The following is a 17130-nucleotide window of genomic DNA, read 5'->3' on the forward strand; positions in this document are numbered from 1 at the left end:
CTACTAGAAAATTTTAAATTATTGCTTTACTGAAAATTTTGTTCTGGTTTTTAATCCAAACAAAGTGTTTGACCAACTCAATACATAAGTAACTGGCATTTTATTTCTATTGGATAATGTTGCATCTTATAGAAACTTTGACATTTTTATCTGCTGTCACGGTTTTTCCCTCCTCTTTAGTATTTTAGTTGATACACTTTTTTTCACTTTTGTGAGGTGTCTGGAGAAAGCAAAGATAAATGTGTGTGCTCCATCTGCCATGAGTGTGTGCACATGAAGTTGCTTCAGTTGTGTCCAACTCTGCGACCCCAGGGACTATAGGCTCCTCTATCCATGGGATTTTCCAGGCAAGAATACCATAGTGGGTTGCCATTTCCTATTCGTGGGGATCTTCCTGGCCCAGGGACCAAACCTGCATCTTTTATATCTCCTGCATTGGCACGAACACCATAGTGGTACTCCTGCACCACTAGGAGCACCTGGGAAGCCCTTCATCTGCCATATTTAACTGGGAATTATATCTAAGCTTCTCATAACCTAGTTCCTGCTTATATTGCCTTATCACTTTATGTCACTGACCCTAAATGAATTACAACCAAAATGAATTACTAATAGTTTTCACAGCACATAAGGAAGCTTCAAGCTTTCATGCCTTTGCTTTCTTTGCAACCTTTTCCTGTACTATCCTTCGAACTCCTCTCACCTGTCTGCCTAGTAACTTCCTCATTCTTTAAACACTCACTCTAATTTCACCTACTTTCAGAAGCTCTTGCCTTATTTCTCCTCCTTTCAGTGAACTGAGTAATCTAGAGTCCGGAATACTTGCTGCATTTTCTTGTTTCTATGATTATCTACCCTACAGGGAACCTATGTTATTCATCAGACTCTGTAGTGCCATTTCTGTGATTGATACCAAGTAAGAACCAAAAGAATGTTTGTTAAAGAAATTCATAAGGACAGTGACAAGGACTGTGGGGACACAGAGGAAGGAGAAGCTGGCTAAAAATGTTTCATGAAGGCAGTACTTTTCAGCTATTCTTCAGAGAAGTTTTTAGCAGTGGAGATGTGTTAGGAATTTTCCAGGCAGTGTGAGCAGGATAAAGCAAAGATTCCCGGAAAGCAAGAAATATGTTAGGGAAATAGCAAATGATCTAGTTTGAACGGTGCATTGGTAAAGCCAGATCAGGGAGGGCCTTGAGGTCACAGAAAGCAGTTGGACCTTTATATGAGAATAAAGGGGAGTTTTTCAAAGATTTGAAGCTATGGAGAGCTTTAAACGCATTACACCTGAGTTTTAGCATTATCACCTTGGGCTGCAGATGGAGAATGAATGCGCGAGGCCTGAGGGGCTGGAAGCTTAACCAGTTAATTGATGGGCGGTTGAGGAGGGGAGTGAGCAGTGTAGTGATGGGGATGAAAGGAAGGGCGCGGCCAACCGTAGTTTAGGTGTAGAACGCCCCTGTGGGCGTGGGTTACAGGGAGGAGTTTCTAGCTGGTACGAACGAGAGGGCGCGGGTACCATTCAGCGCACCTGGGGACCGCGCGGGAGGAGCGAGTTAGCCCCACGCGCCGCGCTCGCGTGTCCCTCGCGCGGCGCCGTCCGCGCAGCGCTCGGTGGGGTCGGCGGAGGCCGCGGGCGCTGCGGTTCCGGTTCCGGCGGGAGCCCGCACCTGCGGCGGGGGTGGGCGGTCATGGCGTACTCCACGGTGCAGAGGGTGGCCCTGGCCTCGGGCCTCGTCCTGGCTGTGTCGCTGCTGCTGCCCAAGGCCTTCCTGTCCCGCGGAAAGCGGCAGGAGCCGCCGCCGGCGCCCGAAGGTAAGCGCGGGCCGGGCCCGCCACCCCGAGCCGCAGGGCGAGCTCGAGCGCCGAGAGCCCTGCTGGAGGGAGGGCCGCGGGGGGGTCTCCGGCCCCGCGGAGTTTGGGAGGTGCCAAGCGCTAGGGTACTCTTGGCCCCAGCGGGCAGCGGCCGGACCAGATCCCTCCAGGCCTTCCCCTGCAGGAGCGCGCGCAGACGAGCCTGGACGCTCTCTCCGGGTGCTCTCACCCCTTCCCCTCGTTGGCCTAACTCAACTAGTCAACTATCTGCCCAAGCGCTTTGAGTCAGGAGGGCTCCCACTTGAATTCCCCTTGTTAGGGTGTCCGTGTGCTTTCTCTCGTGCTTTCTAATGAAATAGTTGGACTGGGTATTGTTAACCTTAATTTCTTGTGTATTTTCAGTTTGGTGTCGAGTGCTCACTGCTTCAGGCTCTTTTTGTGTCTTCGTAAATATAATTTGAAGACTTTAACAATCCGATTTTCAGTTACTGAGATGAACATGATTCTGTGTCCCGTTACCTGAACAAGTATTTGTTAATCCTTTGTTACTGGCATGATGTATGTGGTGGTTAAAAATCCACCCTGTGGTTTGCATTCTGGGGCGTTTGCATAATGGGTGAGTGTAACAGGGCAGGAACAGGGCAGGACTGCCAAAGACTAGGAGAAGGAACTAGCACAGTTCTCTGTAGATTGTGAAGTTCTGGTAACTTTCTTCTGGAAATTGTCTGTATAACATCTTTGAGACACGGTTTTACAGTTTTCGTGCTTCCACTAGTATTCAACCTGTTGATGTTGGACAGCTCCTTGAACTCAATTCCCTCTGATTTGTGCACATTGACTGTAACTCCACCCTCTTGTACATCATAGATTATAAATACAAGAAATGCAAAACACCAGGCTCTAGGGGTGAAGGGCAGATCCAACCCAGAATTCTGTTCATAGACTTTGCTTGATAGTCTTTATGTTTGTAAAATTATCTCCCTGGGAGAAACTTCTTGAAAAAAAAAAAAAGCAAACTACCTCATTTGTTGAGTTTTCTTTTTCTTTTTTTCTTTTCTCTTATTACAAAACTCTAAAGGTTTTACTCACTTTGTCTGATGATGATGAAGAGTAAATTCACGATGACCCTAAGCAGTTAAAGATTCATTTACAATAGTGTATTATCATGTTAAATTTTCATCATGCTGAATTGTCTTGAATAAGTTCTCTTCAATGCAGGTGGGAGATACTCTTCTAAATGTTGTATAGAGAGACGATCAGAGATGGCTTTTTCTCCTAAGAACTCAAGTAATAATAGTGTTCTTAACCTTAGAAACTTTACAGTTTCTGTTCTCTTCATTCCTGAAATGTTAGTTCCTCGGCGCCCTTCTCATTGCTCAGCTTAAATGTAATCTCTTCAGAGACTTCCCCTGATGACTCTAACTAAAGTCACTCTTTACACTCTCATAATTTCCTATTCCACCATGTTTTATTTTCTCAATTGAAGGCGTTATTGTATCAAATGACATTTTCTTATATATTTTACTGTTTTTTTTTCTTTTTTGTCTCGTCTCTGCTTTGTAGAGTGTAAGCCATTTCTTTAGCAGTTGGCATATACTGGACCGTCAGTATTTTTAAATGAATAAAATGCTCTTTTTGCATTCATTACCAAAGTAGTATAATCTAGGTAAAAGTAAGTTAGTGTTAGTTTTTCAGTCGTGTCCAATTCTTTGCGACCCCATGGACTGCAGCCTGCAGATAGCCCCTCTGTCCGTGAAATTCTCCAGTCGAAAATACTGGAGTGGGTGACCATTCCCTTCTCCAGGGGATCTTCCCCACCCAGGGATCGAATCCAGGTCTCCTACATTGCAGCAGATTCATTACTGTTTGAGCCACCATAATCTATGTAAAAGCCTACCTTAAATGATGTATTCCAGTAACTGAAATTTGCTAACTAAAATCCTTGTCTTGGTACACTGACATTTTAAAAATGGTGATTCCTAACCATCATTGGGTTATCCATTATAACCTCTAACCATTATCCCTCTAAGAATCTAGTGAAAATTATTGATTTTTCCCCCAGGAAAAATGCCCATACTTTTTGTACATACATCAAGAATTTGAGTATCAACTCAGAGAAACCACAGAATCCAGAAACCCCTGCTCTGCAGAAAGGGATAGACCTGATTATTTGAAAATTCATGTCATCCGTGTCTTAAAATTGTGTCATTATATCTTCCATCTCTGCCCATTGGCATATATAAAATGAGCATTGTCCCTTTTCCACATGACATCCATTAAGATAGTCTTTAGCAAATATTAATGATGTACCCTTTAACATAGCTTACACACAGTATATAAATACTGTTTAATTCTTTAAAAAAAAAAAAAAAGCCAAATCCCTGGCTTGAGGAACTCACAGTTTAGTATAGGGGAAAAAAACATTGAATAAGTGCAAAAAAGTATCAATTGCAGGTACTCAAATCCTTGCAGGGAAAGGAGGAGACACATGTTAGAATGGTTGGTTTTATTGGTGTCTCAAGAAAAGTGTTATGGAAGAGAAGACCCTTTTCTTTTTTTTTTATTTTGGTAATAGCTTTCTTGGGATATAATTCACATACCATGCAGTTCATGTGTTGAAACTGTGTGACTGCATCAAAAGATACTCAACCTCGCTTATTATTAGAGAAATTCAGATCAAAACTACAATGAGGTATCAACTCACACTCGTCAGAATCAGTTCAGTTCAGTCACTAAGTCGTGTCTGACTCTGCAGCCCCATGGACTGCAGCACTCCAGGATTCTCCGTCCATCACCAACTCCCGGAGTTTACTCAAACTCATGTCCATCAAGTCGGTGATGCCATCCAACCATCTCATCCTTTGTCGTCCCCTTCTCCTCCTGCCTTCACTCTTTCCCAGCATCGGGGTCTTTTCCAATGAATCAGTTCTGGTCAGAATGTCCATCATCAAAAAATCTGCAAACAATAAATGCTGGAGAGGCTGTGGAGAAAAGGGACGCCTCTTGCACTGTTAGTGGGAGTGTAAACTGATACAGTCATTATGGAAAACAGTATAGCGGTTCCTTTAAAAACTAGGAATAAAACTACCATATGCACTGACCATACCAAGTGCTGATGAGGATGCAAAGCAACTGAAACTCGCATATTGCTTGTAATGATGTAGAATGGTACAACCACGTTGGAAAACAATTTGGTAAATGCATTTTAATAAAATGAAACATATGCTTACCACATTAAAAAAAAAAAAGAAACTACCATGTGACCCAACAATCCCACTGCTGGGTGTATACCCTGAGGAAATCATAGTTGAAAAAGACACATGTACCCCAGTGTTCATCGTAGCACTATAATAGCTAGGACATGGAAGCAACCTAGATGTCCATCAACATATGCTTGGGTAAAGAAGCTGTGGTACACATACACAATGGAATATTACTCAGCCATAAAAGGACACACAGTTGACTCAGTTCTAATGAGGTGGATGAACCTAGAGCCTATTTTACAGAGTGAAGTAAGTCAAAAAGAGGAAAGCAAATATCATATATTAATGCATATACATAGAATCTAGAAGATGGTACTGATGAACCTATTTGCAGAGCATCATTGGAGACACAGACATAGAGAACAGACTTGTAGACACAATGGGGGAAGGAGAGGGTGGGACACATTGAGAGAATAGCATGCAAACATATATACACTGCCATATGTAAAATAGATTGCCAGTGGAAATTTACGTATGACACAGGGAACTCAACCCCGTGCTCTGTGACAACCTAGAGAGGTGGGATGGGTGGGAGGCGGGAGGAAGGTTCAAGAGGAAAGGGACATATGTATACCTATGACTGATTCATGTTGGCATATGGCAGAAACCAACACAATATTGTAAAGCAGTTATGCTCCAATTAAAAATAAATTTTAGAAAAAGAAGTAGCCATTTGCAGCAATATGAATGGGCCTAAGAATATTACGCTTAGTGAAAAAAGTCAGAGACAAATACTATGTGATATCACTTATATGTGAAATCTAAAAAATAACATGAATGTGTATGCAAAACAGAAACAGAACCACAGATATAGAAAATAAACTTGTGGTTACCAAACAGGAGAGGAAAGAGGGGAGGGGTAAATTAAGGGTATGAGATTAACAGATGAAAACTACTATGTATTAAATATAAAATAGATAAACAACAAGGATATACTGTATAGCACAGAGAATTATAGCCATTATCTTGTAAAAAACCTATAATGGAGTATAATCTGCAAAATGTGGAATCATTGTGCTGTACATCTGAAATAATATTGTAAATCAACTATACATCAATAAAAAAGTAAGCAAAAAAAAAAAGCGTGTGACTGGTTTTTAGCATGGTCACAGAGTTGTGCAATCATCACTGCTATCAATTTTAGAACACTTTATCATTCCCGCCCCCCTCCAAACCATCTTTAGCCATCTTTAGCCCCACCGCTACCCCTTCAGCCTTCAGTTCAGTTGAGTCATTCAGTTGTGCCTGGCTCTTTGTGATCCCATGAACTACACCAGGCTTCCCTGTCCTTCATTCAGAACAATCCCTGAGTTTGCTCAAAGCCATATCCATCAAGTCGGTGATGCCATCCAACCATCTCATCCTCTCTCGTCCCCTCCTTCTCCTGCCTTCAGTCTTTCCCAGCATCAGGGTCTTTTCTAATGAGTCAGTTCTTTGCATCAGGTGGCCAAAGTATTGGAGCTTCCTAGGCAACCATTAATCTTCTGTCTATAGATTTGCCTGCTATGGGCATTTCATGTAAATGGAATCATACAATGTGTGATCTTTTGTGACTGGTTTCCTTCACATAGCATGTTTTTAAGTTTCATCCATGTTGTAGCGTGTATCAGTGCTTCATTGCTTTTCATGGCTGAATAATATTCCATTATGTGGAATATTCCATCTACATTTTATTCATTTATTAGTTGGGCATTTGGGGTTTTGATGATTATGAGTAATGCCACTGTTAACATCTGTGTACACATTTTTGTGTGGATATATGCTTTCATTTCTCTTGAATATATGCATTTGGGAAATGTGAACATTTTAGTGTGGCTGGAACTAAGAGTGGAATTTCGCTCATATTATTACTCTGTGAGCAGTTTTGAGGAACTGCTAGATTGTTTTCCAAAGTATCTGCATCATTTTACATTCCCACCGTTAATGTGTGAGGATTCCAATTTCTCCACATACTCTCCAACATTTGTTATTGCCAGCCTTTTTCTTATAGCCATCCTAACAGGTGTGAAGTGCTATCTTATTGTGGGTTTTTTTGTTTTTTTTTTTGTATTTCCATGATGACTAACAACTTTAATATATTTTCATGTGTTTATAGGCCGTTTGTGTAACAACTTGGAGAAATGTCTGTTCAGACTTTTGCCCATTTTTAAATTGGGTTTCTTTATTGTTGAATTATAAGAATTCTTTATGTATTTTAGTTACAAGTTCATTATCAGATATGTGATTTGCAAATATTTTCTTCAACTCTTCACTTTCTTGATGGTGTCCTCTTAAGGAAAGTTTTTAATTTTGATGAAGTCTAACTTATTTACCTTCTTCTTTTCTGCTTTTGGTGTCAGATCTAAAAATATAATTGCCAGATCCGAGGTTATGAAGATTTATGCCCATGTCTTCAAGTTTTATAGTATTTACTCATATTTAATCCTTTGATCCATTTTGAGTTAATTTTTGCTTTTGATATGAGGAAAAGTCCAACTTCATATGGATATACAGTTATCCTAGCATTATTTGTTGAAAAGAATATTCTGTTTACATTGAGTTTTTTTAACACCCTTGTTGAAATTCAGTTGACTAAGTGTGAGAGCTTATTTCTGGAGTCTCAATTCTGTCCCATTGATAAAAATCAGATATAGAATATATACCTGTCCTTATGTCAGTACCACACTGCCTTGATTACTGAAGCTTTGTAAATTTGAGATCATAAATTGTTAAGTCTCCATACTATGTTCTTTTATTATCAAGATTGATTTCTGAGTGCTGTGGCTCAGGATTTCCATACACATTTTAGGATTAGCTTGTCAATTTCTGCAAAAACCAGCTGGGATTTTGATTGTGTGGAATCTAAATCATTTTGAAGAGTATTGCCATCTTAATAACAATAAGTCTTTTAATCTATGAATAGGATTTTAAAAAATTTATTTAGGTCTTTAATTGATTTCAGGCTTCCCTGATAACTCAGTTGGTAAAGAAATCCGCCTGCAATGAATAGACCCCAGTTTGATTCCTGGACTGGGAAGATCTGCTGGAGAAGGGATAGGCTACCCATTTCAGTACTCTTGGGCTTCCCTTGTGGCTCAGCTGGTAAAGAAACCGCCTGCAATTTGGGATACCTGGGTTCAATCCGTGGGTTGGGAAGATCCCCTGGAAGAGGGAAAGGCTACCCACTCCAGTATTCTGACCTAGAGAATTCCATGGACTATATAGTCTGTGGGGTCGCAAAGAGTCGGACACAACTGAGCGACTTTCAGTAGTTTTCAGTGTACAAGAATTCTTTTGTTAAGTATATTCCTAAGTATTTTATTCTTTTTGATGTTATTGTAAATTGAATTATTTTATTAATTTTAAGATTATTCATTACTCAGTTTTAGAAACACAGTCTTTGTGTATTAATACTGTATTCTGTAGACTTGCTGAATTGTTTATTGGCTGTGGTAAATGATCATGTTGTCTACAAACAGAGATCGTGTTACTTCTTTCTTTCCTACCTACAGGCCTTTTCTTTTTCTTGCCTAACTGCCTGGGCTACAACCTCTGCTGCTGCTAAGTCACGTCAGTCATGTCCAACTCTGTGAGATCCCATAGATGGCAGCCCACCAGGCTCCCCCCATCCCCGGGATTCTCCAGGCAAGAATGCTGGAGTGGGTTGCCATTTCCTTCTCCAATGCATGAAAGTGAAAAGTGACAGTGAAGTCGCTCAGTCGTGTCCGACTCTTCGTGACCCCACGGACTGTAGCCTACCAGGCTCCTTCGCCCATGTCCATGGGATTTTCCAGGCAAGAGTACTAGAGTGGGTTGCCATTGCCTTCTCCGGGGCTAGAACCTCTAGGACAGTGTCAAATAGAAATAGTGAAGAGTGAACATCCTTAATTGTTCCTAATCTTAAGAAAGCTTTCATACCATTAAGGATACTGCTAGCTATGGATGCATTAATAGAACTAAAGAATTTTAAAAAGGGGGTCTGTTGAGTATTTTTATTATGAAGGGATTGAATTGAATTTTGTCAAGTGCTTTTTCTGTCTGTTAAGTGACCATGGGGTTTTTGTCCTTCATTCTATGGATATGATACATTACATAATTGATTTTTGGATGTTAAAACCTTGCTTTTTTTTTTTTTTTTTTACTAAATTGAGGAGGTAATTCTAACGTGTTTTTATTAGCCAGATTAAGAAGAATATTTCAGGCAGAGGGAACACAGCAAAATCAACACCCAGAGCTTTGAAATAGCTTTAGAGTTGTAAGAGATGAGACCAGGTGCCAAATTGTAAAGATTCTTTTTCATGCCATACTTAAGGAGTTTGGATATTATTCTAAAGATAGGTGAGGCCATTGTGAGTTTGTTAGTAGAAGAGAAACTTAAATCTGAAAGGACATCTTGACAACAGTGTAGAAGCTGTATCAGTGAGGGTTTCTTCAGGGAAAATAATGTTGCAGTAGTCCATTTGAGACATCATGAACATCATTAAGCCAGTGTCTTTGGGCCCTTCAGTTTAGGATTCTAGTGATAAGTAACAGAAAATTCAGCTGAGTTGTCAAGTTGAAAGGAGGATGTGTTGATTAGTGCACATGAAAGGACTTTGTGTTAAGATTGGCCTCCTGTTGGTTTGATCCAGAGATTCACAACCCCATCAGGACTTCTGTCTGGTTTTCTTTGTTCTTTTTACTTCTGGGTTTCTTCTCATGTTGGCTCTGTCTCTCAGTGTAGCAACAATAGTTGCAACAGTTCCAGATATTACCTCACATTTAATAGTTCAGAGAAAGAATGTTTCTTTTCTTTTGAACTCTTCCTTCTCTCCCATCTCACTTTTATCCCCCCACCCCCAGTTCTTTCCCAGTAGTTCCAGCTAATATATCCATCCATTTTATTGACTTGAGTAAAGTTATTTGCAGTGCTCTGGGTAGAAAGACTATGCTGACCCACTGTGTAGTTGGGAGTGGTTCCCAGAGGGAAATAGGGATACTGGAGGAAGGAGGAGTAAATGGAGCAGGGGAAGTGTCCACATTGAACAGGAGGGACAGGAAGAATTTTAAGAGACATTTTTATCTAGAAGTGGAATTTGAGACAGAGGGAGGCATCTTGAATTATTCTCAGCTTATTGGCTTAGGTGACTATATAGATGGTGACACCCTTTACAAAATAGTAATGAAGCAAAATAGATTAAAGGGGAAAGGCAACGAGTTCAGAAATTTGTAGACTAGTATCACATCGCCTTTTTCCATCTTTTTTCCTACGTGACATCCCTAGGTCCCACATCCATTCCTCATGTGACATAGATTCAAGTATCTAAGTATGGCCCTCTTAGAAGGCAAACAATAGCAAGTGTAAGCCTGGTATCTCATGGAAGAGCAGCCTATTGTGTGCCCCATCCCCCTTTTTAGGGGGTTCCCTGGTGGCTCCAGCAGTTAAGAATCTGCCTGCCAGTGCAGGAGACTCACTTCCTGACCCAGGGATAGATACTGGAGCAGGAGGAAATGGCAACATGCTCCAGTATTCTTGCTTGGGGAATCCATGAGCAGAGGATCCTGGCAGACTACAGTCCATGGGGTTGCAAAGAGCTGGACTTGACTTAGTGACTAAACGCATATCCCCCTTTTTAAAACTCTTTACTTCTATTAATACATCCTGGGGGTTACTTTAGATTGTGGGTGTTACTTGCTGATTTTGCTGTGTATTAGAATTTTAAACTTCTTTCTTTCTTTTTTTTTTTAAAGGAGCTACTCCTATAGGTTTGTCCATTTTGTACATTCTCTTGGTGTTTTGGAACCAAATAGAGCGATATAGCCTTCCTTGTTGCATTTTGTCTCAATTTGACCCAGAATTCTAGCCTCTTGACATTTCTTCCGAACATTTATTGTTTCATTCATTGTATTTGTTTTTACCATCTCAGCTATATATCATTCTTGATTTTTAAAAAACCTTTTTTTGTTAAAGACATTTTCAAACGTAAGAAAAAGTAAATAGAGTAGTATAATAAGAGGAATCCACATCCTCCTGCTTCAACAACCATCATCTTGTATCATGGATATCCCCACTTACTTTCCCCCCTATGCAAATAGCAAATCCCAGACAATGGGATTTCATTTCATCCTTAAGTATTTTTGTATACATCTCTAAAGCATAAGAAAACAAAATTTATTTTAAAAATAAGGCGAAACACCCCAAGACACATATTAATCAAAGTAACAAAGATCAAACACAAAGAACAAATATTAAAAGCAGCAAGGGAGAAACAACAAATAATACACAAAGGGATTCCCATAAGGATAACAGCTGATCTATCAATAGAAACCCTCCAGGCCAGAAGGGAATGGCAGGACGTACTGAAAGTAATGAAAGAGAATAACCTACAACCTAGATTACTGTATCCAGCAAAGATCTCATTCAGATATGAAGGAGAATTTAAAAGCTTTACAGATAAGCAAAAGCTGAGAGAATTCAGCACCACCAAACCAGCTCTTCAACAAATGCTAAAGGATCTTCTCTAGACAGGAAATGCAGAAAGGTTGTATAAACATGAACCCAAAACAACAAAGTAAATGGCAACGGGACCACACCTATCAATAATTACCTTAAATGTAAATGGGTTGAATGCCCCAACCAAAAGACAAAGATTGGCTGAATGGATACAAAAACAAGACCCCTATATATGCTGTGTACAAGAGACCCACCTCAAAACACGAGACACATACAGACTAAAAGTGAAGGGCTGGAAAAAAATATTTCACGCAAACGGAGACCAAAAGAAAGCAGGAGTTGCAATACTCATATCAGATAAAATAGACTTTCAAATAAAGGATGTGAAAAGAGACAAAGAAGGACACTACATAATGATCAAAGGATCAATCCAAAAAGAAGATATAACAATTATAAATATATATGCACCCAACATAGGAGCACCGCAATATGTACGGCAAACACTAACGAGTATGAAAGAGGAAATTAATAGTAACACAATAATAGTGGGAGACTTTAATACCCCACTCACAACTATGGATAGATCAACTAAACAGAAAATTAACAAGGAAACACAAACCTTAAATGACACAATGGACCAGCTAGACCTAATTGATATCTATAGGACATTTCACCCCAAAACAATCAACTTCACCTTTTTCTCAAGTGCACACGGAACCTTCTCCAGAATAGATCACATCCTGGGCCATAAATCTGGTCTTGGAAAATTCAAAAAAATTGAAATCATTCCAGTCATCTTTTCTGACCACAGTGCAGTAAGATTAGATCTCAATTACAGGAAAAAAATTGTTAAAAATTCAAACATATGGAGGCTAAATAACACGCTTCTGAATAACCAACAAATCATAGAAGAAATCAAAAAAGAAATCAAAATATGTATAGAAATGAATGAAAATGAAAACACAACAACCCAAAACCTATGGGACACTGTAAAAGCAGTGCTAAGGGGAAGGTTCATAGCATTACAGGCTTACATCAAGAAAGAGAAAAAAGCCAAATAAATAACCTAACTCTACACCTAAAGCAATTAGAGAAGGAAGAAATGAAGAACCCCAGGGTTAGCAGAAGGAAAGAAATCTTAAAAAATCAGGGCAGAAATAAATGCAAAAGAAACTAAAGAGACCATAGCAAAAATCAACAAAGCTAAAAGCTGGTTTTTTGAAAAAATAAACAAAATTGACAAACCATTAGCAAGACTCATTAAGAAACAAAGAGAGAAGAACCAAATTAACAAAATTAGAAATGAAAATGGAGAGATCACGACAGACAACACTGAAATACAAAGAATTATCAGAGACTACTACCAGCAGCTCTATGCCAATAAAATGGACAACTTGGATGAAATGGACAAATTCTTAGAAAAGTATAACTTTCCAAAACTGAACCAGAAAGAAATAGAAGATCTTAACAGACCCATCACAAGCAAGGAAATCAAAACTGTAATCAGAAATCTTCCAGCAAACAAAAGCCCAGGACCAGATGGCTTCACAGATGAATTCTACCAAAAATTTAGAGAAGAGCTAACACCTATCTTACTCAAACTCTTCCAGAAAATTGCAGAAGAAGGTAAACTTCCAAACTCATTCTATGAGGCCACCATCACCCTAATTCCAAAACCAGACAAAGATGCCACAAAAAAAGAAAACTACAGGCCAATATCACTGATGAACATAGATGCAAAAATCCTTAACAAAATTCTAGCAAACAGAATCCAACAACATATTAAAAAAATCATACACCATGACCAAGTGGGCTTTATCCCAGGAATGCAAGGATTCTTTAATATCCGCAAATCAATCAATGTAATACACCACATTAACAAATTGAAAGATAAAAACCATATGATTATCTCAATAGATGCAGAGAAAGCCTTTGACAAAATTCAACGTCCATTTATGATTAAAACTCTCCAGAAAGCAGGAATAGAAGGAACATACCTCAACATAATAAAAGCTATATATGACAAACCCACAGCAAGCATCACCCTCAATGGTGAAAAATTGAAAGCATTTCCCCTGAAATCAGGAACAAGACAAGGGTGCCCACTCTCACCACTACTATTCAACATAGTGTTGGAAGTTTTGGCCACAGCAATCAGAGCAGAAAAAGAAGTAAAAGGAATCCAGATAGGAAAAGAAGAAGTGAAACTCTCGCTGTTTGCAGATGACATGATCCTCTACATAGAAAACCCTAAAGACTCTACCAGAAAATTACTAGAGCTAATCAATGAATATAGTAAAGTTGCAGGATATAAAATTAACACACAGAAATCCCTTGCATTCCTATATACTAACAATGAAAAAACAGAAAGAGAAATTAAGGAAACAATACCATTCACCATTGCAACAAAAAGAATAAAATACTTAGGAGTATATCTACCTAAAGAAACAAAAGACCTATACATAGAAAACTATAAAACACTGATGAAAGAAATCAAAGAGGACACAAACAGATGGAGAAACATACCGTGTTCATGGATTGGAAGAATCAATATTGTCAAAATGGCTATTCTACCCAAAGCAATCTATAGATTCAATGCAATCCCTATCAAGCTACCAACGGTATTTTTCACAGAACTAGACCAAAGAATTTCACAATTTGTATGGAAATACAAAAAACCTCGAATAGCCAAAGTAATCTTGAGAAAGAAGAATGGAACTGGAGGAATCAACCTGCCTGACTTCAGACTCTACTACAAAGCCACAGTCATCAAGACAGTATGGTACTGGCACAAAGACAGAAATATAGATCAATGGAACAGAATAGAAAGCCCAGAGATAAATCCACGAACCTATGGACACCTTATCTTTGACAAAGGAGGCAAGGATATACAATGGAAAAAAGACAACCTCTTTAACAAGTGGTGCTGGGAAAACTGGTCAACCACTTGTAAAAGAATGAAACTAGAACACTTTCTAACACCATACACAAAAATAAACTCAAAATGGATTAAAGATCTAAATGTAAGACCAGAAACTATAAAACTCCTAGAGGAGAACATAGGCAAAACACTCTCCGACATAAATCACAGCAAGATCCTCTATGACCCACCTCCCAGAATATTGGAAATAAAAGCAAAACTAAACAAATGGGACCTAATGAAACTTAAAAGCTTTTGCACTACAAAGGAAACTATAAGTAAGGTGAAAAGACAGCCCTCAGATTGGGAGAAAATAATAGCAAATGAAGAAACAGACAAAGGATTAATCTCAAAAATATACAAGCAACTCCTGCAGCTCAATTCCAGAAAAATAAATGACCCAATCAAAAAATGGGCCAAAGAACTAAACAGACATTTCTCCAAAGAAGACATACAGATGGCTAACAAACACATGAAAAGATGCTCAACATCACTCATTATCAGAGAAATGCAAATCAAAACCACAATGAGGTACCATTACACGCCAGTCAGGATGGCTGCTATCCAAAAGTCTACAAGCAATAAATGCTGGAGAGGGTGTGGAGAAAAGGGAACCCTCTTACACTGTTGGTGGGAATGCAAACTAGTACAGCCGCTATGGAAAACAGTGTGGAGATTTCTTAAAAAACTGGAAATAGAACTGCCATATGACCCAGCAATCCCACTTCTGGGCATACACACTGAGGAAACCAGATCTGAAAGAGACACGTGCACCCCAATGTTCATCGCAGCACTGTTTATAATAGCCAGGACATGGAAGCAACCTAGATGCCCATCAGCAGATGAATGGATAAGGAAGCTGTGGTACATATACACCATGGAATATTACTCAGCCGTTAAAAAGAATTCATTTGAATCAGTCCTAATGAGATGGATGAAACTGGAGCCCATTATACAGAGTGAAGTAAGCCAGAAAGATAAAGAACATTACAGCATACTAACACATATATATGGAATTTAGAAAGATGGTAACGATAACCCTATATGCAAAACAGAAAAAGAGACACAGAAAATACAGAACAGACTTTTGAACTCTGTGGGAGAAGGTGAGGGTGGGATGTTTCAAAAAAACAGCATGTATACTATCTATGGTGAAACAGATCACCAGCCCAGGTGGGATGCATGAGACAAGTGCTTGGGCCTGGTGCACTGGGAAGACCCAGAGGAATCGGGTGGAGAGGGAGGTGGGAGGGGGGATCGGGATGGGGAATACGTGTAAATCTATGGCTGATTCATATCAATGTATGACAAAACCCACTGAAATGTTTTGAAGTAATTAGCTCCAACTAATAAAAAAAAAATTTTTTTTTAAAAATATAGGTGCAATATCATTATCGGACCTGAAAGTCAGTAATTCGTTAATGTCATGAAATCAGTATTCAAATTTCTCTCACTGCCTCATTTTTTTTTCATGAATTCCCTTGATAGTGATTAGCATATCTTCTTGATCATTCACATTATCTAAAAAAATCTGTCAGTCTTTTGAAACTGCTCTTAAGGTCACCCCATTCTGTTCTTTGAAACCCATTTGTGTACAATCATTCAACCAGTTGGTTTGATTGCTTTACTCCATCTTATTCTGTCCAGTATAGCATTATGTTCTGCATGCTTCCTTTCTTCCCCCTTCTTTGTATTCTCAACATAGAATCCATACTAATCCTGTTAAAGCTTAAGTCTCCCTCCACAGAACCCTCCAGTGGCTTCCTGACTCACTCAGATGAAAAGACAAAGTCTGTACGCGACCCACAAGGCCTACTTAATCCTCTTCTGTTTCCTTCTGCGTTGCCGGCTTTCTCCTTCTGCTCTAACCACACTGGCGTCCTCCTCACTATGGTTTGAACATTCCAGGTGCGCTCTCACCTCAGGGCCTTTGCATTTGTTGTTTCCTCTGCCTGAAATGCTCTTCCTTAGACAGCTGTGTGCACTTCCTTTATCTTATTTATGTCTTAACTTAAAAGACATCTCCCGAGCCTTCTCTGGATACTCTTGCTAAATCTTTACTTTCCCCCAATACCTTTACCTGCTTCATTTTTTCTCTTAGTATTTATCATTACCTCGTGTATCATCTCTTTTCTGGTTGAGATAGGAGGCTCCATGAAGGTCAGGATTTCTGTTTTGTTCACTGCAGTATCTCCAGCTTTAGATCAGGCCCGCACACAGTAGAAAATCATTAAAGAATTTAATCAATAAATTAAAGAATTAGAGAATTAAACAAATTAATGAATATTGGCTCCCAAGGATCATGGTTTCCTCTATTAACATTTATAAACCATTATTGTTTAGTTGCTAAGTCGTGTCCAGTTCTTTTGCAACCCAATGGACTGTAGCATGCCAGGTTCATCTGTCCATGGGATTTCCCAGGCAAGAATACTTGAGTGGGTTCCCATTTATTATTATTTATGGCTGCATCTCATATTGTGCATGCATATGATAGACTGTTAGGATTCCAGTAAGTTATATTCATGAAGTATTTTTTTTTTTATTTTGTTTTTCTTTGAAATCAAAGGGGAGAAAATATCAATTTCTCTGAAATCACTAAAGCAGTGGTACTGATTTATAAACAGGGTGGACAATACAAATACAGAATTAGTTATACCTAAATTTGAATCTGATACTGTGCACCTATTTTTGAGACTATTTTAATTGAAGTATAGTTGATT

At 39.1% G+C, this 17130-nt stretch overlaps 1 protein-coding gene across 3 annotated transcripts in view; it reads left to right on the plus strand.

The window, feature by feature from the left end:
* Positions 1 to 1606: 1606 nt before the first annotated feature.
* RIC3 (RIC3 acetylcholine receptor chaperone) overlaps positions 1607 to 17130 on the plus strand; it is a 62739-nt gene continuing 47215 nt past the window's right edge. Inside the window, exon 1 of one of the 3 annotated variants that reach the window (XM_043481716.1) lies at positions 1607 to 1815. In XM_043481716.1, the coding sequence (XP_043337651.1) occupies positions 1692 to 1815 (124 nt within the window). In that variant the 5' untranslated portion in view covers positions 1607 to 1691. The remainder of the gene's footprint in view (positions 1816 to 17130) is intronic. The other 2 variants (XM_043481714.1, XM_043481715.1) reach the window with 2 other exon arrangements.

The sequence above is a fragment of the Cervus canadensis genome, chromosome 11 (genome assembly GCF_019320065.1).
Source record: "Cervus canadensis isolate Bull #8, Minnesota chromosome 11, ASM1932006v1, whole genome shotgun sequence".
Taxonomy (NCBI): Eukaryota; Metazoa; Chordata; class Mammalia; order Artiodactyla; family Cervidae; genus Cervus; species Cervus canadensis.